Source organism: Ambystoma mexicanum, chromosome 1p (genome assembly GCF_040938575.1).
Source record: "Ambystoma mexicanum isolate Mex_15411 chromosome 1p, UKY_AmexF1_1, whole genome shotgun sequence".
NCBI lineage: Eukaryota > Metazoa > Chordata > Amphibia > Caudata > Ambystomatidae > Ambystoma > Ambystoma mexicanum.
In genome coordinates, this window is record NC_090921.1 from 416654094 (window position 1) to 416679697 (window position 25604).

General features: G+C 47.9%; 1 protein-coding gene across 1 annotated transcript in view; it reads left to right on the forward strand.

Moving 5' to 3' along the window:
• The window catches only part of USE1 (unconventional SNARE in the ER 1), a 273173-nt gene that overhangs the window by 150176 nt on the left and 97393 nt on the right, over nt 1–25604 (forward strand). Inside the window, exon 4 of the mRNA XM_069649226.1 lies at nt 19904–20056. Coding sequence (XP_069505327.1) covers nt 19904–20056 — 153 coding nt within the window. The remainder of the gene's footprint in view (nt 1–19903; nt 20057–25604) is intronic.

Here is a 25604-nt window from a genome sequence, read left to right on the forward strand (position 1 = left end):
TCAAATTAAAATAGGTGGCGCTTGTGGCGTTATATCAAAATAAAAAGGCCTATACTAAGAAAAACATATTGCCAAATCCTTACAACTAATTACAGAAAGAGTGTGGGATAGGGTTTTCAATAGAAAAGTACTCACAAGTAATAAATCAGGATGTGATTGCCAGGGGTCTCCCTTCCCCCACGTATTGAGCACGGGACAAAGTGGATCTCCTGAGCACAGCACTCTCTCGAGCTTTCCCAGCACAAACTCAAAGTTCTGCTTCATGTATACTTTGGGTGATGGCTTCACCCCTGGGGAACCCCTCTTCAGGGCGTAGACCCTTCACAAATAAACACTTCCTTTTCCAATGATCTTTGGGTGAAAACCTCTCATCCCTGGATCTCCATCTGCCGGGCCCAAATGACAGGGCGATAATTCACTTTCCCTGGTCTTTCAAGATTTCTTGCATTGATGAATCTTGATGTTTTTGTAAACAGTTCTTTGGTCTTCGCCCCTTTTGGTCGGCTTCTCTCTGCCGGATTCACTCTCGCCAACTTTTACAGACCATTTACTGCGGACACCCCGTGGTCGGGTTCACTTTGGTGAACACACTTTTCATAGGGACTTCCGGCCTCAACCCTTTTTGTTAGCATCCCTCCGCCGGGTTCACTCTTGCCAACCTTTACAACACATAGTTCATGCGCTTATTTCACCAAACAGGATTCATCGCCCTTTCCTTCTCTGTAATCTGTAGGTCCAAGACATTCAACGGTACAGAGGATTTTACAAGACCCCTGTATAACCACTTTGACCTCTCTTCGCCTCTTCCCAAGGGCTTCTGGTTATGGTGGTTTCTACCATCTGGTAATCACCCAGAGTCTCCTGCGTGAGCACTCCCGTGATGCCTACCTCCTCTGTTGCTGGTTTTCCCCCTCTTTAGCTTTTCAAAGTTCAGTTTAGCCGCTGGCTATTTATTGTTCAACACAGTATGGTTTCTTATTGGCTCTTCCCTCGACTCATCGGCTGTGATGAACTGCCTGGCTTTCTTCTCCTTTGAGTCAAGGTTAAAACCACAGAGACCCACGTCTCTCCCCAGCTTGGTTATCAGCAGAGGAGGGTATCATGTACCGTAGATATCTGCTGCAAAACATACTAGCTATTTTTCACAGACTTGTTATTCCTTTTGCAGAGGTTTCACAGGCCTTTGTCAGAAAGGGCAAGGTTGCTTCTCTCCTTCTCGGTCTGTGCCGTCTTTCTCCTCCCCTTGAACTGCCATGCTGAGTTAGCTCTCACGTCGTGCGGTCTGCCTTGCTTGTATTGCACTCTTGTGCTCCACCTTTTATCCCTGTGGGGAAAGGAAAGGGCCGTCCGGTGTCAGTGACTCTGGCCAATTGCCTGACTTTACCTGCCATGTCCCAACCCAAGGGTCAGGCAAATGGCTTTAGTGTTAGTCTGTATTCTTTCGCGTTGCGGAAAAGTGTTTGTATCGGAAAGGGGGTGGGGGGATTGTGAGAAATTATATTCTTCGTCCGAGGGGTTTCGATAAATTGAGATGGGTGGAATGGGTAGGGTGAAGCAAACGGGAATGACCGGGATTTCTCATGAAATAGACAAGGGGGATTGTGGGAATGGTAGTCTTCCATCTGAACAGGTTGGGAGTGCGGGGAATGATATTCAGATGGACGGGAAGGAGAATGACTTGAGTATTTGGGTAGTTCATGGGAAATCAGGGATTCTGGGAGAGGTAGTTTCTGAGTAACAGGGTTTGGGCTCCTGGTTGGTTTACTAGAGGTGCAGGGATGATTAGACTTCATTAAGAGAGCTTCTCTGGATGGAAGGGAGGTAGAAGTGGAATAACCAAAGAAAACCTCAGGGACTTCCTTCCCCTCACCTTCTTCCTCAGTATAATACTGCATCTCACATGGGGTATTTCCCCCAACACACCTGGATTCCCCTACCTAGGTGATTCTCCCTCGCTCGTCCACCCACCGAGTTGGGATATGAGAGTGCCAGCCCTCCCCTGGCCACCTGAATAAGGGATTCTCAAGGTCTACTTGGGAGAAAACCCTCGGGCTTCTCACAGGAGATGAACCTCTCCCCCACTCCCGAAACCCAAAAGCAGAGGGAGGGAGATGAGCAGCCTTGCAGGGGGCAGCCTATTAAAAGCGGCCTTCTGCTACATCGCTCTTTAAACTACGAAATTCTGACATCGATCAATTTCGTAACCTGTGTGGGCAGGAAGACTTGCAATGTGGCTTAAACCACATTGCATCGCCATTTTGAGTGTATAGTACTTGAAATTACATTATGCTTTTTCAACCAAAAAGGTAGTGCACGGCAAAATAGGTCCAACACGGTTCACTGCCACTAGCCTATCCTAGACAGATCGAAATGGCAAAAAGACTGTTAAATAAACAAAGGGAAAAAGGTATATAACTTATCTCTGCAGAACTACACTATAAGGGGAAATCGTGGAAGGAGACACATTCTCCCTGCACTGGTAACCTTGCGGGCTTACTAGTGCCTCCACAAGAAGTGAATTGAGCAAGATAAGTGAAGCAAAAAGGCTTTACTTAAACTGATAGGTCATGTTAGAGTTGAAGTCCTAGCAAATAGCTTTGGGTTCTATTGATGTCAATGGAAGGAAACCTGCAAGAATAATAATCTTTAACAGTAACCCTTCATATGATAGAACATCTAGGATAATATTAATAGTACTTGGTATCAAGGTATCAAGAGACGACAGACACGTGAATCGCAGTTTGAAAACTTTTATTCTCAATGGCTTGGATTGTGTAACGCCTAACTTATTTATTTAGTTATTTAATTTATTTTTATATTTAAAATGCACCGAAAGCCCGCAGGCATCAGGGTGCAAGAAGCAGAGGTGAGAAAAAAAAGCCTAGAGCGAGAGACACTGATCAAAAAGAACTGTCTTCAGTCTTTTCCTAAAAGCTAAATGATTTCTCTCTGCGGATAAATCTTTTAGCACAATTTCCCCAGGCCATTCACTCGTCTACTCTTCTGGATGGCAACAAAGTCGCTGTATCTGGTTACTCTCTTGGGAGGTAACTAGCCACCTGACCATAGACGCGACTTTTTTTTTTATTTTAATTTCTTTTTAAACCATTTTGATTAGTTTTTACATATAACCATTTACATTCACAAACCATTACTGAACACCACGTATACAACCATTTATATGCTTTTTTCCCCCCCTACCACAGCTGCCCCTGCCCTACTCGGGCCACTTCGCATTCCACCTCCATTATCCCTTTCATCTCACGGTTGTACTGCGACTATCATCCTCACACCTGGACTCGGCTCCGTCCTGGGGTACTTGCTCAAAGCACAACAAACAAAGCAGCAACCAATTGCCTCCAACCCACTGCCCTCCCCAAATCTTCGTTCTGCCGTCTTGCTTCTTGCAACACAACTGTTTCCGTGTTAGCCCATTTCACTAGATCTCTCCACCATCCTTGTGCGGACGGTCGCGTCTGTGCCTTCTAACTCATTGCAATCCTGCGTTTAGCCAGTATATATGCTAGATCATTTAATTTACTCACATGCTTGGCTCTCCTAGGCCTTGGGAAGCCACCCGACAAACACACCCAAGGGGATCCCACATCCAGAGTAATTTCTATTCTCACCATTATGTGGGCCACTTCTCCCCAGAATTTGCTTATCTCTACGCATGACCAGAACATATGCACCATCTCCACGTTCACCATCCCGCACTTTGGCCACACCTGCACCCCAGCTCGATTGAATTGAGCTATTTTATATGGGGTTATGTATGCCCTGTGGGTCACGTATAGTTGAATTTTCTCAAATCGTACGTTTCTGGACACCGTTTTGTTGTATCATTGCACTCTGTGCCACATCCCGTCCGACAATGGTTCCCCCACTCTGCCTCCCAACTCCGTTTTATGTGAATTACCTCCTTTCCCACCTTAGTTATCAATGGCTCATATATCCGGGAGACCTCATGTCCCCCTTCTGCCACATCATAGAATGTTTCTATGACCCCTGCCCCTTGTGGGACCAGTTCGGCACCCTGCCACTTATCTTTCATGGTCTTTAGGAGTCGAGAGTATGTGATATATTGTCCCGGATGCAACCCTGTGTGCGCAACCAAGTCCTCAAAATCCTTGGGCTTCCCTTCCTCCAGTACATCTCCAACTGCCGCTATTCCCACAGGCTCCCATCTCCCCTTGACGTTCAGCCAAACCTGGTCGTCTACCCCTTCCAGCGCCACCAGTGGCATCTGCGGGGAGCATGGAGTAGGATGGTTCATCATTAGACGAGCCTTACGCCAAACCGTATTTCCCAGGCGTAGTAGTAGATGCTCACTATATACTTGCCGATTGGGTAGCCATATTATTTAATTCAGGAAGTACAGTGCACTTTCCTCCCGCAGCAATCTAGATTCAGGTGTCTGTTCCTCTGATAGCCACTTGGCCACAAATTGGAGCTGACTAGCCAGATAATATACTTCAAAATTGGGCAATTTAATACCTCCTAGTTCGTTTGGGTTCTGCAGTTCCCACAAAGGTACTCTATTCCTTGAATGATGCCAGCGGAATCCCCTACATCTACATTGTACTTTTGCAAAAACCCTTTTTGGTATTATGTACAGAATATTTCGCGAAATAGTGTAGTAGTCTTGGTAGTACTACCATTTTAAGCAAAGCCCCTCGTCCCATCATGGATAATAGTAACCTCGTCCAGAATGCCACGCTCTTCTCGATTCTGGCTGCCGCCGTCTCCGTGTTATGCCTATGTTCTAGCTTAGGGCCGCGGTATACATCTATCCCCAGGTACGGAAACGTCTCTGATTCCCATTTTATCGGGAGTACCAGAAGCCTGTGTATGGGCCTCCCTACGTACTCTCCCAAGGGGTATAAACTTGACTTCTCCAGCATTGGATCTTTCATGGATTCACATGCTTAGAATATTCCCCGTCGTCAGACTGGGACCCTCGGTACACATATATAGCCTTTTCCTATAGGAAAACTTCCGACACTTTTGTGTCCTATCTATGTCCTTTTAGGACCCGCCTACGCATGCTCCGTAGGCCGACCCAGTATAAGAGGCCCGCCCCCGCGGCTCCCCTTCAGATTTCAACCGTCTCCAAAGTAGTGGGATCTCCTCGCGTCGTCTTACTATTTTGTACAAGGTTGTGTACTGGAGTTGGAGTTCGAGGAAAATTTTCCTCCATGTCAGGAAAAGCGCTGTTCCGTCCATGCGCGACGTGCAGCTTGAAAAAAGTTTACGAGGGGGACGGACATATGGATTGTATATACTGCCTCCACCCTCATCATTCGGCTGATAACTGCGACATATGCAAAGGGTTTTCTCAAAAGACCCTCAAAGACCGAAATCGACGGCTGGTGGCATGGCTGAATGATGGAGCGGGGCATACCCCCCTTCGGAAGTAGGCTCCTCACAATAGGCGAAAACATCACACCGCACTGCCTCGTCGGAACCACTGGCGAAGAAATCTCGACCGACGGAAAAAGAGTCATCTCGGAGTCATTCAGCTAGAGAATCCTCGTCGAAAAAATTGTCACCTTCATCAAAAAAGTATGACAAGGAAAGGCCGAAATCCTCCTCGGGCGATCACCATAGATCGACCTCGAGTCGAGAGTCAAGTAAAGGCAGGCCAAGTGTGGAAAAGGCGGGACCGCCTAAACCACTTGCTAAGTCACCGTCGTCGACGGCGGTCCAGTCATCGGCCTCCACCCTGCCACTGATGCATGTGGTATCCACCGTCCCACCGACAACGACTGCGACGGTGGCCTCGTCAACGGGGGTTCTACAGGAAGCCTGGAGGCCTGAAGTTTTTGATCCGATCCCCCCAGATACAAGAACAGGCTGTGTCGCTGTCCTCGGGGGAGGACGAGAGCGGGAGAATAGCTGGCCCGACAGACCTCGGGCTACGAGTGGTTGACAAGTCGTCGAAGAGGGGATCCGGTATACCGGTATCTGCCCCTCTTCTCAATCCTCAATCTGTTTTGTCGTTGGAAATTCTGTCCACGCTTCAGTCTTTGGTACAGTCGTTGGACCAGAGACTACCTCAGGTAAACCTGCCACAGTCACCCGTCGACGAGCCGGGCCCGTCCCGTCCACCGACGCACTTACGCACGCCAATCTCAGCACTGGCACCCCAAGAAGAAGGTGAGCTGCCAGATTCGTAGTCTGACAGGGGAGCCATGTCGGATATCTCATCATCCCCCTCCAGGGATCCAACCTGGGAGTCGGAGGTGGAGTTAGAAACCCCAAGAAGCCCAGCTCACCCGTCCCCTCCGGACGACATTGCATCATTCCATTCTATGATGGAGAAGGCGTGTAAGGAATTTGGTTTGTCCCAGGAAGAACAGAAAAAGGACTGTTCGACCACATGGGTAAGAGAAGGAGGTCTGTGTTCTCAATACCAATACTAGACCACGTGTGGAAGGAGGGGTTGCAGACAATGCGTCACCCCTTTTCGGAGCCGGCAGTGAAAGGACGCCTCGAGAAAAAGTTTAAGGCTCCAGAGTCTACCCCCAAGTGTTTATCCTCCCAACCAACGCCAGAATCGGTGGTGTCGGCGGCAGCGGCGAGGAAGGCGAAGGCCCAGCACAAGTGCACGACTCCGCCTGAAAACGAAGCAAGACGCCAGGATGCCTTGGGCAAAAAAGTGCTATCCGTGGGAGCAACCACAGTAAAGGCCGCAAACTCTCTGGCTATTGTAGCCAGATACGACAGAGAGATGTGGCACAGGCTAGCGCCGTTGCTGGATCATCTTCCGGAAGAGCATAGGAAGGCAGCGATGTTACTTGTCCGAGAGGGTGAGGAAGCCTCCAATCACGCAATAAACATCGCGGTGGACCTCGCTGAGTCAGGCTTCAAGCAAGTCAATAATGGGGTCGTATTACGACAGTCATGGCTCAAGTGTACCTACTTCAGACCAGAGGTACAATACAAAGTATTAGATATGCCTTTTGAGGGAGACCTTCTATTCGGAGAGAAGGTAGACGAGGCCCTAAAGGGAATGAAAGAGGACTCGGACACTGCACATTCATTGGGTGCCCTCCAGAGTGGCCGAAGCTACAAGTCTTTTCGTCCCTTTAGAGGGGCTTCAGGTAATTCCAGATTCTCTGCGTCTGGAGACAGATCCTTTGGCAGGTCGGCTTACCCCTCGCAGGGATACAGGCGTGCTTCCCAAACGGCAAACCGACGCCGGAACTTCCAGACGTCCAGGAAGAGACCATCCTATCCGTCGTCGTCGAGAGACAAACAAAATAAAGATCAGCAGTGACAGTCAACACACCGTTCTGGGGGGAAGAGTGTCCGCATATGTCGACGAATGGGAACGAATAACGACAGATCAATGGGTGCTGGACACTGTAAGGAACGGGCACTCTCTGCAATTCAAGCACAGCCCTCCGCACATTCCACCTGCGTTCACCGCTCATTCCCATCTGAGGATACTGCAACAAGAGGTAACACTCATGTTAGCAAAGGGCGTGATATAATTAGTTCCAACATCACAGAGAGGTCAAGGAGTCTACTCAAGATACTTCGTCGTAAAAAAGCCGAACGGCAAATGGCGTCCCATTTTAGACTTACGCGATCTCAACAAGTCTTTAAAGAGCCTAAAATTCAAAATGCTCACGCTGCAGGAAGTGATTCGCGCTGTTCAAGAAGGGGATTTTCTAGCGTCCCTGGATTTACGTGACGCGTACTTCCATATTCCAATGTGTCGGAAACACAGGAAATTCCTGAGATTTGTAATAGGGCGGACTCACTACCAGTTCACGGTTCTTCCCTTTGGGCTCAAGACCTCCCCCAGAACGTTCACGAAATGCCTGGCCCCAGTAGCGGCCTGGCTAAGGAAGCAAGGCCACCACGTATACCCATACCTCGACGACTAGCTGGTAAGGGGATCCTCCCCAGCGTCGACCAACACAAGTTTGCAAGCCACCATGCAGCTTCTGCAACAGCTGGGATTTGCCATAAACTTTGAGAAATCCTCTCTGCGGCCATCGAGAACGTTGGTGTTCCTGGGGGCACAGTTCGAGACCCAGTTAGGGCTAGTGAAGCCTTCTCTCGACAGAACCGCAAAACTCAATCAGCTGGCGAGCCGACTACGACAAACCACCAGGCTCTCAGTGAGGAAATACGTTTCGGTCCTAGGGGCCATGGCATCCTGCATCCATCTGGTGGCAAACTGTCGCCTATTCATGAGGCCAGTCCAGGAATTCCTCGCGGACCGATGGACGTAGGCCGAAGGATCGTGGTCAGACAAGATAACCATCGACGACGACGAGCTGCTTCGGACCCTTCAGTGGTGGCAGAGTTTCCACAATCTGAACAACGGTGTACCCCTACAGGAACCGGAGTTTCAGCGAACCATAGTCACGGATGCGTCCCTAACCGGATGGGGAGCTCACATGGGTACTCTTCAAACGCAAGGTCGCTGGTCTCCAACGGAGTCACTCCTACACATAAACGTGTTAGAGCTCAGAGCAGTACGATGGGCCTTGAAGGCATTCCTACCACACATCAAGGGATCGCGAGTAAGAGTACTGACCGACAATACGACGGCCATGTTTTATTTGAAAAAACAAGGAGGGACGCGATCAAGAACTCTTTCCATAGAGGCCCAGAAAACATGGCATTGGGCATTGAGGCACGGGATTTCCATTGTGGCTTACCATCTCCCGGGAGTGAGGAATTCGCAAGCAGATTCCCTCAGCAGAAGCATGGCCCAGATACACGAATGGGAAATGAACGCAGTTCAGCTGATTAAAGTGTTCGAGAAATGGGGTCTCCCCCCTCTGGACGCTTTCGCAACCAAGGACAACAAGAAATGCGAGCAATTCGCAAGCAGATGGCCTCAGGAGGGTTCCATGGGGGAGGCATTCTCCTTCCCATGGACGGACATGTTCCTTTATGCTTTTCCTCCGTTCCCCCTCATACGGAGGACAGTACAGTGGATACGCAGATACAGTTGCCGGGTAATTCTAGTGGCACCGTATTGGCCGCGGCAACCGTGGTTCTCCGACCTGCTTCACCTGTCGCTGGAACATCCAATAGCGTTTCCGAGAGTCCCGAACCTACTATCCTGGGACAAAGGCACGGTGTGGCATCACGACCTGGACAGTCTCAACCTTGCAGCCTGGCTCCTGACTTTTCCGAGTTCGGTGCTTTAGACGTTTCGGAGGATTGTCAAAAAATTCTGCAGGCGGCTCGAGCCCCTTCTACCAACAAATCTTACACCTATAAGTGGCGGAGGTTCTGTGAATGGTGTTCGAGGACAGCAAGGCCTACAACCGTTGACGGTGACGCCGGAACAAGTTCTACCTTACCTGCTTCTCTTGGCGGAGGGTGGTTTATCCTTCACATCGATAAAGGTGCACCTGGCGGCCATCTCGAGGTTCACGAGGAAGAGACAGTCGTCTCCTCTATTCAGCGACAGACTGGTGAAACACTTCATGAGGGGTTTAATTCGAACCTTTCCCCCGGTGAAACGTTTCCCTCCAACTTGGAGTCTCAACACAGTGTTGGCAGGCTTAATGAAACCGCCCTTTGAGCCTATGGCCACGTCGGACATGAAATTCATATTGTGGAAGTTGGCATTCTTAATTGCTATCACATCAGCTAGGAGATTCTCGGAACTGCAAGCGCTGGTCGTAGACCCGCCATACTTGAGATTCTTTAAGGACAAGGTGGTCCTGGCAACTAATCCTACGTTCGTCCCAAAAGTTCCGACAGTGTATCACAAACACTCGTCCATTGTTCTCCCTACTTTCTTCGCGACCCCATCATCGGCAGCAGAAAAAGCTCTTCATACCTTGGACGTTAAGAGGGCTCTGAAATTTTACTTACATCGTACACAGGAACTCGGGTCTACTCGACAACTGTTCATCGCATATGGTCCGTCGACGAGGGGAAAAGCAATCTCTAAACAAGGATTGGCTCGATGGGTCTCATCGACGATTGCGTTTTGCCACTTCAAGGCCGGAAGGCCGCTGCAAGGGCATACTAGAGCCCATTCTACAAGATCAACGTCGTCCTCAGCAGCATTATGGGCAGGAATTCCGCTGACAGACATATGCCAGGCTGCGGCATGGTCAGTGCCCCACACGTTTACCCGCCACTACTGCCTTGCCAGGCAGCATGCGGACGAGGTGCAGATGGGAAGAGCTGTCCTGCGCCATCTGTTTCAGTAAGGTAAGCTCCACGCTGTGGAGAGTCGGTTTTCTACCTTTTGATGACAGTATACTTTATGTGGGTAAGGTTATACGAGTTAACTTATTCCTGCTGTACATATGTATTGTGTATTATGGTGAGGGTATATTACATTACATTCCCACCGCCGTTTCAGGTGTTACTGCTATACAATCTATTCTAAGCATGTGAATCCATGAAAGATCCAATGCTGGAGAAGGGAATAGTTTCTTACCTGTAACTCCATTTCTCCAGCATTGGTATCTTTCATGGATTCACATGCGCCCGCCAGCCTCCCCGGAATGCAATGTATTTGCTTGATAAGTTTAACCCTTCCTACTTTGGAGGGGCCGAAATCTGAAGGTGAGCCGCGGGGGCGGGCCTCTTATACTGGGACGGCCTACGGAGCATGCGTAGGCGGGTCCTAAAAGGACGTAGATAGGACACAAAAGTGTCAGAAGTTTTCCTATGGGAAAAGGCTATATATGTGTACCGAGGGTCCCAGTCTGACGACGGGAATATTCTAAGCATGTGAATCCATGAAAGATACCAATGCTGGAGAAATGGAGTTACAGGTAAGAAACTATTCCCTTCTGCAGATTAACCGTTATACCCGATAGCGCTGCGTATTGTGCCAGCACATCTAGTTTAATATGCAGATTATCTTCCGGGTGCTGCCCGTATCATCGGCATACATTGAAATCGGGTGTTGTTCGCCCCAGTGCTGATATCGGCCTCTTCATATTCTTCCCTCAGATATACCGCCAACGGCTCCAGTGCCAATATAAAGAGCATCGGAAACTAGGGGCATCCTTGTCTTGTGCCCTTACCTAACTGCCACTGCTTGGACATAATGGAGCCCGTCTTGACCCTTAGCAATGGTGCACTGTACAGCATCCGCACCTACACCCACTTAATATATTTGGGTCCCATCCCATATTCTTCTAGGACTGCTAGCAACCCGGGCCATTTGACGGAATCAAATACTTTTACCGCGGCAAGTGAAACTGCCGCCACTTCCTGTGATACTCTCTGGGTATAGTCGATAATATGATGTAGCCGCCGCAAATTATATTTCTATGTGGATCATATCCCGTCTGATCTGAGTGTACGAGTTTGCATATCACTGGTTTTAACCTTTTTGCCATGACTGCAGTAAGAATCTTCACATCTTGGTTAAGCAGTGAGAGGGGTCTATAAGATCCATAGTCTGTATCCGGCTTATTTGGTTTGAGCAGTGGAATAATTATCGCTTCTGGCAGTCTCCCTACCTGTAGCGCCTCATTAAACATCTCTAATAGTGAAAGAAGTACCTCTGCCATATATACTTTATAAAATTCACCAGGGAGCCCATAAGCTCCAGACACTTTATTCGTAGGCAGTCCCTTTACCACATACTCCTCTAACGTGATCAGCAGCTCGAGACTATCTCTTTTTTTCTTTACCAAGATTAGGACGCCCAATCTCAGAGTGCCTCCTGTAAATTAAACCCCTCTGTCTCCCCGGAGTCTTCATACAGCCGCCTATAGTACTCGTGGAAACATTCATTCACTCCTTCTGGAGTCTCTAGCAACTGTCCCTCCCTCCCCTTCATCGCCCTTATCGGCTGCCGAGAGTTGTATAACCAGGCTAACGATCTGTCTGGCTTTTCCCCTTCCGCATGCTGTCTCTCAACGTGTTTCTTATAACTCAGATTGCCTAGCCGGTCCCAGCGATCCCTACACTCCTTCTGCAACCGGGATACTTCCTCAGCCTCCTCTGGGGATCTATTGCCCTTTTGCATAACTGTTTCTAGTTTCTTTTCCACTTTCTGCAGGTCATGATATGACCTCTTGCATACCCTTTGTCTTGGCCATAGCAGCCCCTCTCACCACCCCCTTAAGGGCCTCCCACAGAGTCCCAGCTGAGTTCACACTGCCAGTATTATGTTCGAAGTACTCTTTTACATCCACCCTCAGGTCCTCTCTAAACCCTGTGTCTTTCAATGCCTCCACCCTCAGTCTCCAGGTCAGGATTCTGGCTCGTGTGGGGAAGTACCTGCCACGTCACACCCAGAGGGGGCATGATCCGACAGGACCCTAGCTTTGTACTCAGCCGCTGTGATCTCATGTATGATTTCCTCCCTTGCAAACACATAATCTAGCCCTGTGTGTAGGTTCTGTGGGGCGAAATAATGTGAGTATACTCGAGCTTGTGGGTGTTTCGCCCTCCATACATCCCTAGAAGCGTGAATGGAACATGTGGTGCTATCCAGATCAATACTCCTCTGGCATACGACGAGTAGGTTGCGCCTAGAGTTGTTCCCTTCCGTTTCCGTGTGATTGTGTCTTGTTTCTCTTTGGTCAGGTGGGTTTCTTGCAGCATATCTATTTTCTGTTGTTTCAAATAAGTAACAACCCTATTTCTTTTAATGTAACTGTTCAAGCCCCTTACATTCCAGGTCACTATTCTGAGTTCACCCATTCTTCCCAACTATGCCTTCCCCTTTGCCCTTTACCAATTTACCCTTCCCATTCTGTGGCGCGTATCTGTAGGCCAACCCTCGAAAGAACTCCCAAAACTGCCCCTCCGCAACTATCCCCAACATTTGCCCAGCTCCAAAACTGAATCTCGTGCATCACCGCTTCTCACCCTTTTCCCGGCCCATTGCTGGTACTCTTGAGTGCAGCAGGAGGATACTGTACTACAAGTATCCTAACTAACTAACCTAACGTGGGCGAAGAGTGATACTGAGCGCCACAAAATACTATGTAGCACATGTGCTTCCTGCGTATTGCCAACAACAAAAAACGTAGTTACTAAAAAGTTCCAGTGACTCTATTGCCACAACATATATCGGCCTTAATCAAGTTACAATTTACATTAAACCCCTATTGCAGCTTGCCTTATCACTCCTTCCACTGCTCGGTCTCGTCGCTCTTTCGGCATGTTCTGCAAGTCCATCCAGTCATTCACCTCCTCTGGGGTCTTGAAGAAGAAAGCACAATCCTTATGTATCGCCTTCATCTTTGCCGGGTACAGCGACATATATTTGAGGTTGGCCTTGCGTAGTCTTCTTTTCACAGTTCCATAACTCATCCTCTGTTTTTGCACCAAAAACATGTAATCCGGGTACACTTTGATGGTCGCTGATCCCCGACTGAGGGTACCACCCTTAAGGAAGTGTTCCAGGATTCTCTCTGTCCTTATAGTTCAATATCTTTGCAATTATCGGTCGGGGCGGGGCTCTAGGTGGCGGTCTCCTCGTCAGGGCCCTATGCGCCCTCTCCACTGTGAACCCTTGGGTGAGCGCTCCAGCACCTATCTCTTGCAGGAACATGTCCTCCACATAGTTGGTTGGGTTCTGTCCTCCTTCGCCCTCAGGGAGTCCAATAAGCAGCCCATTGTTCCTCCGTGCACGTCCTTCTGCCTCTTCCACCCTATTCTCTAGGTTCTGCACTTGTTGTTTCAAGACGACCTCCTGAGAGTTGTCTTTGCAACTTCTAGTATTGGCTTTCACCTCCTTCTCCAACATCCCTGTACATTCAGACAATGTTATGACGTCTTGTCTCAGGAGGTTTATGTCTATTTGCATCGCATCTATCTTGAATTCTAGCGACGTTTTCAATTCCGCTATTGCAGCCAATATTTGCTTCTATCCTCTGGCAAGTCCGACTCACATGCCTCGTTCGCCTACATCTTGGTGCTCTCGGTCACCTGGTTAGGCCTGGAAAAACTCATCCTGGGATGACTGTTTCGCTTTGCCTTTGTTTGCTTTAGTCATCATTGTCGAGACTCCACCCCGCAGAGTCCTCTTAATACAGAGTTCTCACTGTGTCACCAGCTGTCTGCCACTGTGCTGGACCAGGAATGCACTCTGTATTCTGTGCAGTGATGCCCCTTGTGTGCCAACCCTCCAGAGTCTTCTTCTCACTTGCCCTTGTCTCTCTTGCTTCCAGAGTCTTTATTCCTTGCTGTAGAGTCAGTAGCTAACAGTGCATGCCATGCACATATTTCGACCACTCTCGTCGCAATCTATGCTATTTGCACCATCTCTAATTGCAGCCTGAGGCGCGCAATGTCCAACGCCGTAGCTAATCCTTATTTCGTCTGCCAGGCCTCTCGTGACTCTTCCACCACACTATTCAGTATGGATGCCCCAAACACCTTTTGCAGCCCCATCAACTGCCTTTTATAGTCTTCTGACCTTAGCATCACTTGGGTCGATCCCACTTATGGCAGGGGTCTGCACCGTAGACTCCTAGTGCTTGCGCTCCTCTTACTGCTGAGTTACTGCCACAACTGTGGGTGCTGCTAGTGTCTGGAGGTCAGTTATTCCAGCCGTGCTCTCTTGGTTGTTACAGCGACTTCTTCCGCTCAGTGTTGGTCAAGTCCTTGTGCAGACTACTGCATTTGTGTCCTGCTGGCCGACCCCTCACCCACTTCCTGCACAGTGCTTACTTTTCTGGACCGTGTTATCATTCAACCAGCAGCTTGAGCCCCATCCCTTCGTTGCTTCCGGCCCTGTCTTCTCTCCAGGTGGGGCAGAGTCACTCTCACTGGGGCTCGTTCTCGCCTCCGCCTACACAGTTTCTGTTCCAACCCTACGCATGCAGTATGTGGCTACCCCAGACCTGGCAGTAATTACGGCAGCACTTCTCTGCTGCGTGCCTTCCTATAATGCACCTATCTCTCCTGGTGTTGCATTTCCACTTTGCCTCCAAAACGCATAGAATACGCTGATCTGTTCTACGTATGCCAATTTTGCTTCGTTCGGCAGGTCCAGGCAGTTCCAGTTATGTGCCATTTACTGTGTCCAACTACTCGGAATCGAAGGAAATCCACTGTACTTCAACGTAATAATCTGCTATACGGCCCAATGTGGTCCTCTGGTACGTGCTTGCCACCATGAAATGTAGCTATCTTGTTATGGCAACATTGTAGATCCGACTCGCAACCCTTGCCGTTGTGACCACAGCCTCGCTTCAGGACGTACACTCGCTCCCTTCATTCCAGCGGTCCGCCAGGCTTTTCAGACTATGCCTCTCATTATTCTCTGTCACTCCCACAGTTTTGGGAGCTCCAGAGCGAGGGACGCGTCGCCTCGGTCTCTGCCGCATGAAATTATACCATGTTAAGAGCTACTCGTGAATTCCCATTTCTTGCAGGGGTTCGTCTTTCAAGGCAGCGCTATGCAGTACTGGCAGCTTACTTCCCGCTTTGTTCCGGTCGTGTACATCAACCGGTCGGGGAGTCGCAGCCTTGTCACGGCCGCACTTCAGTCTGCATTATAGCCAGTCGGCTCAATCCTTTGTTTCGGTGCCACGACCATCTTGTTTATGATACGACAGGACTTTGTTCTGGATCTCTGGCTTCCAGCTCACGAGCAGCTCTACCTACCACTGCGACTGCGGAATTGTGCACACGTTGTTCTCTACACGTTGATGAAGCTGCAGGTTCAAAAATGAATGTTGTGGTCGACGTCAGTCGCTTCTTTTCATCCGGATCATGTAGAATTTGCAGGAGCACCTCAGGCACACGTCTTAACTCATGGTTCTGTAGCCACGCTCCTCCTGACCATAGAGACACTTGTGCACAATAGTGCATACTTTAAAGCAGATCCCGGCTGCCACTGAAAGCCAGAGCAGACCTTTGCGATGCTCTGTGATATGTTCTAGAGACCCGTTTTAATGATGCGCACTGCATTGTTCTGCAAAATTTGGAGCCTTTGCAAACAGCCCCTGCCAACGCTGGCCACTAGTGTGCTGCAATAGTCAATGCATGGCATAATCAAAGCCCTGATTATGGTGGTACAGTTAGCCTCTGATACCAAGAGGTTGACTAATCTAAGTAGTCTTAGAAAATATTGCGCCTTATTAGTAGTGTATTGAATTTGGGCTTCCGAGTTTAGTGAAGCCTCAAAAACACCTCCCAGGGTCTTAACTTTTGAGACACCATTAACTAGCTTATTCTGAATGCCAAAGCTTGAATAAGCGCCATCCATTTTTTGCATGTGCCTGGGTGGAGCCAAAAACCAATCATTCCGTTTTTGCTGCGTTGAGACACATACCATTGTTTGCCATCCAGCTCTAAATGATATTGTAAATTCTAATTATGAGGTCCAGGTCTGGTTTGGTATCGTCAGCATCATTTGAAAAACTCACTAAAAGTGAGTTGAGAAGTTCACACAATGCACGACAGAATATGTTGAAAAGAGCTGGCGAAAGGCAGGCACCCTTTGGTACACCACACTGTAACCTCTCCTGGTTTTGATCTAGTTTCACCCAGATAATTTTGGACATCCGGTTATGTAAAGAGGATTCAATCTAGAGGGCTGCCTTCTCGGAGCAGCCAGCAATGTTTTTCAAGCGATCCACTAACTTACTGTGGTTCAAGAGGTCGAAAGCCGCTGATAAGTCCAGCAGCATCAGCAGCCCGAACTTGCTATTATCCGCGATCTTAAGCATTTCACTCTGGAGGTCCAACAGGGCACTTTCTGTACCATGCGCAGATCTAAAACCCGATTATCTGGAGTGTAAGATTTCCGACTTTTCCAGGTGTTCTTGCAGTTGCGATGTGGCTACTTTGTCCACCACCTTCATAAAGAATAAAACATTTGTAATGGGCCTATAATTAGAATAGACCTCTGGTCTAACCCTGATATTTTTTCAACAGTGGCATCACTGCCCATCTTTTTTTAAAGAGTCAGGTATACAGCTATCCCTGAAGGTTGTATTTACAAACTGAACCAAGAAGGGCAAGAAGATGTTGAGGTGTTCTAAATTTATTTTTGCAGGAAGAATCTCCCCTTCGCAAGTTGTGGGTTTCGTTTTGCTTAACAACTTAGCAAAAAGATCTTCCAAAATGGGTTTAAAAGAGAAAGCTATACTTTGCTCCTGGTTGGTTTCAAATGTATTCTCAGTCAAGGGGGCCGGTTGAGAGTTGGCAAAATTTTCCCTAATTTTGGAAGGAGCCGCCAGGATCTGCAAAAGCTTTCTGCACCGCGTCGCAATCCTCTGTGCTGGGGGAACTGGTCAGTCGGAGATTTAGGTTTTTCTCGATCTCTTAAAATTTCAAACAACTTCTTATATTCATTCTCAGCAGCCTGAATCTGATGGTCAAAAAAACTTTTTTGCTTGCAGAACTTCCTGGCGATAAAGTTGTCAAGAGACTTAGTCTTTCTGCTTTCCTCTTTTCTTTCTTACAAGCAGATAAGGCTGGCGTTCACGAAGAAGCTTACATTTGACAGGTGGGACCCTGTCCAGATATTTTAATACCGCCTCCTTGTATTTTGTCACTAAAAGGTGAGGGGAGTCGTCCTCGGTAGTGGTGGTATTGACTCCACCAAGCACTATTCAGACCAGCTGCGTTTACTTTTAATGCAGTTCCTACTCACCCCCCTTTTAGCGGTGTTAGGTCGTGTAGTAGGTGGATGTGGCAGCGTCGTAGAAAAACATAACATAAAAGGTTCAGACCAGATGCAGCGTCTAATACATGTCAAGCTATGAGTCAGGCCCTTACTAAGGAACACAAAATCATTGTCCATGAAAAACTGCTCCAAATGAGAGGCCTCTGTATCTTGTGGGTTGTTCAACCAACTGTTGAAATCCTCCAGTACCAGCGTAGAGTTATGTGGCTTATGAAGCGAAGCTAAGATGTTAGAAAACTTGCCCTAATTCTAAGATGGGAATGTTCCCTAACAGAAAGAAAACTAAGGGAAGTCCAAGTCTGTCATTCCAAAACAAAATACTGTCTGTGCCAAAACCTATGGTTGTTTTCACTTGTACAGAATAATAGGGTCAATGGGATTTGGCCAACTCAATTGTGTTCAAAGTAAGTTAATGTGACAATGGAGACTTTCTCCCAAGTTTAAGGCCCTCGGGGGGGGGGGGGGGGGGGGGATTATAAAGTTCCACGAGTCTCTCAGCTTTCACTCTGCGAAGAAAAGTTCACTTGGCACAAAGTTCACTTGGCAAAAGAAGTTCACTGTACCTTTTCCTGGTAATTTCTTTAGGCTTTTCCGGGTCTCCTTTCTATTAACCCAGAAGCCCTCTAGTTCACCCTTCTTCAATGAGTCTCTTAGGTTTCCCTCGCCCAGGCTTAGACTCTCGTGGTTACCTCTGTTCAACTGGTTTAGTTGTATTTCCTTTAACACAAAAAGGTAAACTCACAAAAGTTGCACTTGTTAACTTCACGGTTCACTTGATTTCTTTCGGGACTCCCATCCCCATTTTAAACCAAGCCCTTTTAGCTTTTCCTTTATTAGATCATGCAGCTCCTTGCTTTCAATTGGGCTCCCCTGTCGTGGCACAGTTGTCAGACTGCACGGTCCACCAGTTACATGTTGTGAAACCAGGTGCCTTCTCCTTTATAGAGTTCCGTTTCCTTATACTGGGGTCTCTACAGCCCTCCTGGATCTGTCTCCTGCCTGGGGTCCACCCCAATGCTTCTCACCCTCTTGGTATATTGGAAAGCCTATTTTTCCTTTACTTTTGGGGATTTTGCTCCCACTTCAGTTTTCGCACAGTTCTCCCTTTTTGGATCTCTTCTTTCACTTTTCGATTCCAGACTCTCACACGCACTGGGTTTCTCTTACTGTCAGAAACTCATCAGTCAGCGCAATGCTAATCCCATTGTCCACTTCTCTGTGTGGAGATCAGGGTCTCCTGCCCCTCTGACATGCCTGGGGTCTGGATCCCGCCCAGGGAAGCAAGCACTTTGCTTCACGCCACCAACAGGATTCAGCCTGCTCTCTAGGCTTCAGAACTTCGGCTATTTGGAGACACGGCTACCTCGCCATGCTCTGACCCTCGCCAAACAACGGTGTAGTGCTTCGGCGTCCCTTTCTTCACTGGGTACTTCTGGGCTTCTCTGCTGCTTCTTGGCACGTCACTCCAGTGACTCTTTCTCTGGCCTAAACAGTATTCCTGACCTTATGTGATTGGATTTTCCCCTAACCAATACAGGGGGAGAATCTAAGGAAATACTCATGAGATGCCTCTCTTTCAGGGGCTCTGGTTACATCACCACTCACCAGAAATATGTCTACTCGGTTTCCCATTCCCCTCACTTCCTTGCAGAAAACCCCAGCTTCACTGTCTTGCCAACAGTCCTCACAATAATTGGCTAAGCCAGTTGTTAGCCATACAGTCTCTACGAAATAACTACTCCCATGCAGTCTTTCATCTCTGTTCAGAGCCACCCAAAAAATAAAAAAAATCATAATCCATGCAGGCCCAGGCACCTTTGTTTGTGAATTTCATGGCCAGTAAAATTGAAAACCGCATTCTGAGCTAGCTAAATAAAATGGGAGCTTTATATGCTTTTTTGGGTCCTTTCATTCAGAATAAAGCAATTTTCAAGGAGTGGTATTCCCTGCCCTCACATGGCAAGGTTCCCAGTTTTGACAAAGGATTCAATAATTCCCCTATCATCTGTATCACAATTAAGGTCTGACATAGTCGTAGAATTATTTCTCAAAATTCTGAAAGCTTGATATTAACGCTGTGAAAACTAACGCAATAATCTGTTTTTGAAGTAAACCTCCAATGATCTTGAAACGACTTTGATGAACCTTGGAAGTTCATCTGCCTTCAGGTGTTCTCCAAATATTTGCCTTTCATTAAGCCGATTATTGTTGGAATTTTTGGGGAAGCTACCGAGGCCTAGACGTTTTAGAATTTTGTAGAAATATGCTCTTTTCATTGTTATTTGTTTATTTTTTCAGCCCACACCAACGGAAAAGGCATTGGCAAATCAGTTTTTGGCCCCAGGCCGAACCCCGACCACCAGCACAGAGCGGACAGCAGCTACAAAAACTGTCCATTTGCAGGCAAAAGCACGATATACTGGCGAGATGAGGACCGAGCTGCTGGGCACAGTAGGTCAAGCTGAAATTGTGTTTATTTTAAGAAGTGCAGCTTGAGTGGAATTGTTCATGTACGTTGTGTGCAAATGCCCCATTGCCTGTATTCAATCTTTTTTTAAATACATTTTATATATTACATTTTTATACTTTTCTTTTATCAAATATTTCATAATAATGCAAACGTGCTGATATTTATAGTAGGAGTTTTTCGAATGGAACTCCAGTCCAAAAAGCTTATGAAGGCTTGAGATTTTTTAAATTTGGAGCCAATAAATAATGCGCAAGAACTTGGTAAATTTCCTACTGAAACATTCCCAAGCATTGGTTGAGGTGACCCAGAAGGCTTCATTGTTTGACCGTAGCGCTTCCTTGAATGGCCAGGTTTGTTCCAACTACTTGTCTTTTAAAATGTATCAAAGGTTTGCAACAGCTGTTACGCTAGGTCATTAGGCCTCATTACGACCCTGCTGGTCCGGAAAGAATGTTGGCGGTAAAGCCGCCACCACCGTTGTTTCCGGACCGGTTGGTTAAGAGTCCTGCAGGCGGGAGGTGTCACTCCCGCCAGGTCTGACCTGGCGGGATTTACACCACCCGCCTGCAGGCGCTAATGGAAACACCGGCTCTGTTATAGATGGAACCAGTGTTTCCATTGTCCCCATCCCCATGGAGTCCTATGGGACTCCATGTGAATGGGGAGTTACAGAATTCCGCCTCTGGAATTCCTGGGTGATCGGGGTCGTAATACCCTGGTGATTCTGGGAATCACTGAGGTGGAATGGTAATACGTGTCCGGCGGTAGCCTGCTGATTTTTCCGGCATGGTTACCGCTGGACTCGTAATGAGGCCCATTGTGTTGCATTTCAGCATCTTAAAAATGAAAGGCAGGAAGCGGTCATATACCATATATTTTGGTTTCCGCAAAAGCCACTCTGATAATTCAGTGTCTTCTGCTTCAAAGGTGGTGGTGGTTATTTTCTCCACACTTGACATGCTGTAAACAGGGTCTTTTTCTTAATCAGTTAGTTCTGAGGTTGCTTCTGTGGTTTTCAAAGTAAATAAAGGAGGTGGCTCTAATTCACTCTGCCAAACAGGGAAAAGACTGAAGATTCTGGCACTAGTCCTTTATATAGTGGACAACTATCATGACAACATTGGATCGAGGTTCGTAAATCTGCAACAGCAGTTCTTCTCGGGCAACAATCGTTTGACTTCCAGCATCCCTGATTTGTGGTGTGCTCTGACTTTTGCTGTTCTTCTTTTTCCTAGACCTCTATTTCAATGGATAACAAAATAATCCTAGGATGGTGGGTGTAAAGACTGGAGGGGGGCGTCTGTGGTACCACCCACTATATGGTTGGGGTAGGGACAAAGCGGCACCTCTGCCAAAGCTCTCGAGGTGTAGCAGTGGACAAGCAGCCAAGGCTAAGACTCAAGGGAGGTGATGTAGGTTGGTTCTTAGGTACAGTGAATACCCAAGCCCCCACAATGGAATGTCCAAACACTATTTTATCTGCTAACATTAGTTCTTTTATTAGATCAAATTAGGATTAGGTGAATAAATACAAATAAATAAGACTCACTTTGTACTCCGGAAACTCTACTTCAACGGAAACTTTACTTCAACAGTCAACACAATGGGGCTTGTTACGAGTTGGCCAGTCCCAAAATAAGGTGCTGGTGCCAACGTATACTAGCACCTTTCCGGACCAGGGAACTCCAAGTCTGCGGTTGGGCCTCTGATCTACTGGCAGGCCTGACCTGATGGTAAATCAGGCCCCTACCAGCATATTAATGCCTGTATCACCAGAATGGTGAGTTACCTGCATCTCTGCCGCCCGTAATATCCCAGTGATACCGGGATATTGGGCGGCGGAGAAGGTACGGTAGGATACCGGGGAACTCCTAATGAGCCCCTTATCTACAGTACTATATGAAATCAGTTATTCCTAGCCTCAGTGGTCATGCACCAATTGGTAATTGTAATAAAATGCACCAAAATTACTAAACACTGTTTTACTTTACACCACAAGTGTAGAAATATAGACCGATTACTTTAGAACACTGGCAGAATACCTTTCAGGATAAAATTAATTTCTGCGTGATGACGACCACCCCTCCTCCCCCCCCCCCGCACCCGGGCCACCTACAATAAAAGGTAACGTTTATACTTTGCTTTTATATTAATGCCCAGTCCTTATATATTCATTGTCTGCTTGTCTCTTTACGGGTCCCACTACCCCAAAGTACCTGGGAAGCAACAGGGCAGCCAGTTCCAAGATGAATCTGAGACTGTTACGCTCACCTGGTATCCACAGGGATGCCACTCAGTCGGGTTGGTTGCTGGTATCTCCTTCCAGTTTGTTCCCAGATGTGGTCTGTGGGGAATGTTCCACCTGAAAATACAGGAGGGCTGTGTTCAAGACTGGCCGACTGAGGTAAATATCCTCCCACCACCCCGTGTGACTTCAGCCCCCCTGGGCCCTCTCCTCACCTTGTTGTGGAATTAGGCGTGCTCTCCGTCCTGCCTTCTTGGCAGGGACGCGTTGTCTGTTGTGGGCGTGCGTGGCCAAGTTACCTCACTGGCGCGTGCCCGTTTGGTGTCTCTCAGGTAGGTCTTATTGCAGCCGTTTTGTAGAGCGTTGTTATTCTTGCATGCCTTTCTTTGTTTAATAATGTCTTTTTTTTCTCCCTTAGGTGTGCGGAGATTCAGCGTGGCGAACTGGCTGAGTTGAGACTCGCCGGTAAATGATGGTGCATGATGTGCGCTACGATGTAGTAAGTAAGTGCTTTGCGCTGCATTGTCTTGCCTTTACTAACCTGTTTTCTTCCTTCCTTGCAGGTCGCAGTGTTTCCCCAGCGTGTGTGGAATTCCGGAGCGATGCCAGCCGGGAGGCAACCAGCCAGGTAAGCTTATTGTGCAGTTCGCAATGTCTAATATGCCTTCTTTAATATTGTCTTTTCCCTTCCTCTTTCAGGTCTTTCAGTCCGGAGGCATGCGGATACAGAGGAAGCTGGTTACTGGAGCTGCGAGCGGATAATAAGATGGAGATTGCAGGTAAAATGTTCCTTTTGTCTCCTTGCAGGTTTGCTTCTCCGAGGCTCGTGGGTATCACAGGACACGGTGAGCGTCACGTTGCAGACTGCAAAGTAATGCAAAGTGTGCTTTCTTGTTCGGGTGTGGTTTAAATAGCCTCAACAAAGTAGTCCAGGTAAAGTCCCTAGACCACCACACCCAAAACACTATACCGCATAGCTTGGTTCCTAGAAGCCAAGCTGTGTGGGTGCCTCCATGTTGGCTGAAGGCCCCAAATGAAAAAGTAGTCCTCTGCACACATGTTCTTCAAGGAGCCATGAGCCTGGTGCCATAGGCACCAGGACTGGCTCCAAGAGAGCCTTGGGAGTGGATGCCACGCCTTAATGGAGACCCGAGCCCTGATCCCACCTGGCAAGTGGGCTTGCCAGTGGGGGTCTCGAGTGAGGGTCGTGACAGAGACCTCTGGATGGACCCTGATGGAGGAAGCCCATTTTCCTCGTCACAGTACGTTGGGTGCCTTGGAAATCAAATTAGTGGAGTCTCTCAGTTTTACTCTACGATGCCCCTCGAGGATGGACCCTTCTGGAAGAAGTAACTGGGTCGTTGCTGTCGAGCCGGAGAGGGGAGCCAATCAGTGTCGGAAATGCAGCAGTAAATGTCTGTCGCAGTAATCTCTCGGTTGGATTGCTACACAGGCTGTGGATACCCCACGAAGATGAAACTCACTGTTGACCTCGACAAGGCTTGGGAGGTGAGGATGAATTCTTTTGTTTCTGTTGATGACCTTCAGTGACAGCAGTGGCAACGATAGAAGTGGGTGTTCGGTTTTGTCGGTTCACAGTTCGCCCCAGTTTGATTCTTCGATGCTATAGCCACAACACTGATGACCCGATGGCTTCTGGCAACTTGGACTAGAGCTATGCGGGCCACCACCTAATCTGGACCTTCAGGACTCCTTCCTTGATGTGGAGTGGTGGGAAACCCACTGGCGGACACTTCTCTGCAGGTGGTGACACTGGACTTACTCAGCTGTGTAAAAGTGACCAATGTCGGGTCTGAAGTGCCTTTTTCAAGATTTCTAGCAGCACTGTGCCATTTTACCCCCTCTTCTGGAAGATACACTGCAGTCTGGCTTTCCAATGGTCATGGACAGCCTCCGGCACCTAGATGACGATGGTGGACTTCTTGGGCTCAAGATGTCTGGGCACTCTTCTTCAGGAACCACGAAGATACCTCTGCAGGCCACCAGGCACTCGGGGCTGGCTACAGATTGGGTGAAGAACAGCAATTGCACAATGTCCCCTTGTAGCTATGAGAAGAGGTTGCCTATCCAGGTACTCTATTGATCAGTTCTTCAATCCGCACAGCAGTCTTTGGATCTTGTGAAGGAGTTGCAGCAGCAGAAACTCTTCCTCCAACTGGATTCAGGTAAGCCCCAAGCTTGTGACAGTGGTAAGTGAGAGGTCTTCTGATGTACACACATCCCCACATCAACTCAGGCTAAGCTAGGCTGAGTCAGCCATTTACACCCTAGTGCATTCATCAGGCAAAACCCCTACCAATGGGTGCCGTAGGGGTGTCTGCTGGGTATTGTTCACCAAGAAATAAAGAGGAAGACCTGCAGGGGTCCAAAGTGGATTCCTGTTCAGAAAGCATACAAGAAAACCTACTTGGGGAACTAGTGGGACAAGGACATGGAAGCCCTGACCCTCCAAAGCATTTCCATAATCACAGTGGGTCAGTGCTAACTGTAAAGTTAGCATTGAAAAGTCAAACACTTTCAGTAATCTGGTTCAATCCCTAAATAACCTATGAAGACATTGGCTTCTGGAAATAAATGATGGCATGTCCTTTAAGGAAGTGGAATTAACAAGGAGTCTCTCTGCCAGACATTAGTCCTGGTTATGAGAGCCTTGCCCAGATTTTGTAGCTCGGTAGCTTTCACAGAGGGGGAAATATCCAAAACATATCGGTCTTTGTCCTGCACTGGGGCAGTCCAGCACCGAAATGTTTGGTAATTCTCCTCCGAACAAAAGTACCAACACCACACATGTGTTTTGGTCTGGTCGGACCTTATCAGTAGGGTGGAGCTGTGCCTCTCTAAGAATAGGAAGGGTGTCATTCCCAGTTGGGTCCCGCTTGCCCTGTCCCCTGGAAGGTGTGTAGCATAGCAGGCCCACCAGTCCCAAAGGGAGTGGCTGCCCTTTGGGGGCTAGTGGACGAATTCCCTGGATTTACCACACCTCTTGAAGTAAAACTCCCTTAAAGATAAATAAAGACCTGTGCCTGATGAAACGGATAACATGAGCTGACATAATGATATCATCCTTATGAAATGTGATGAAGATGGAGAAGACTCTAATTCATATTGATTACACTAGCAAACAAGAGTGGCAAATAACTTTAATTAGGCAACACAAAATCATCACATAAGACATTTGTGCCTGTGATTCACTTTGATACACAAAGAAAACCATTTTAACCAATGTACCCATCAACAGTCCTTGTCATACAAACATTTAAGGA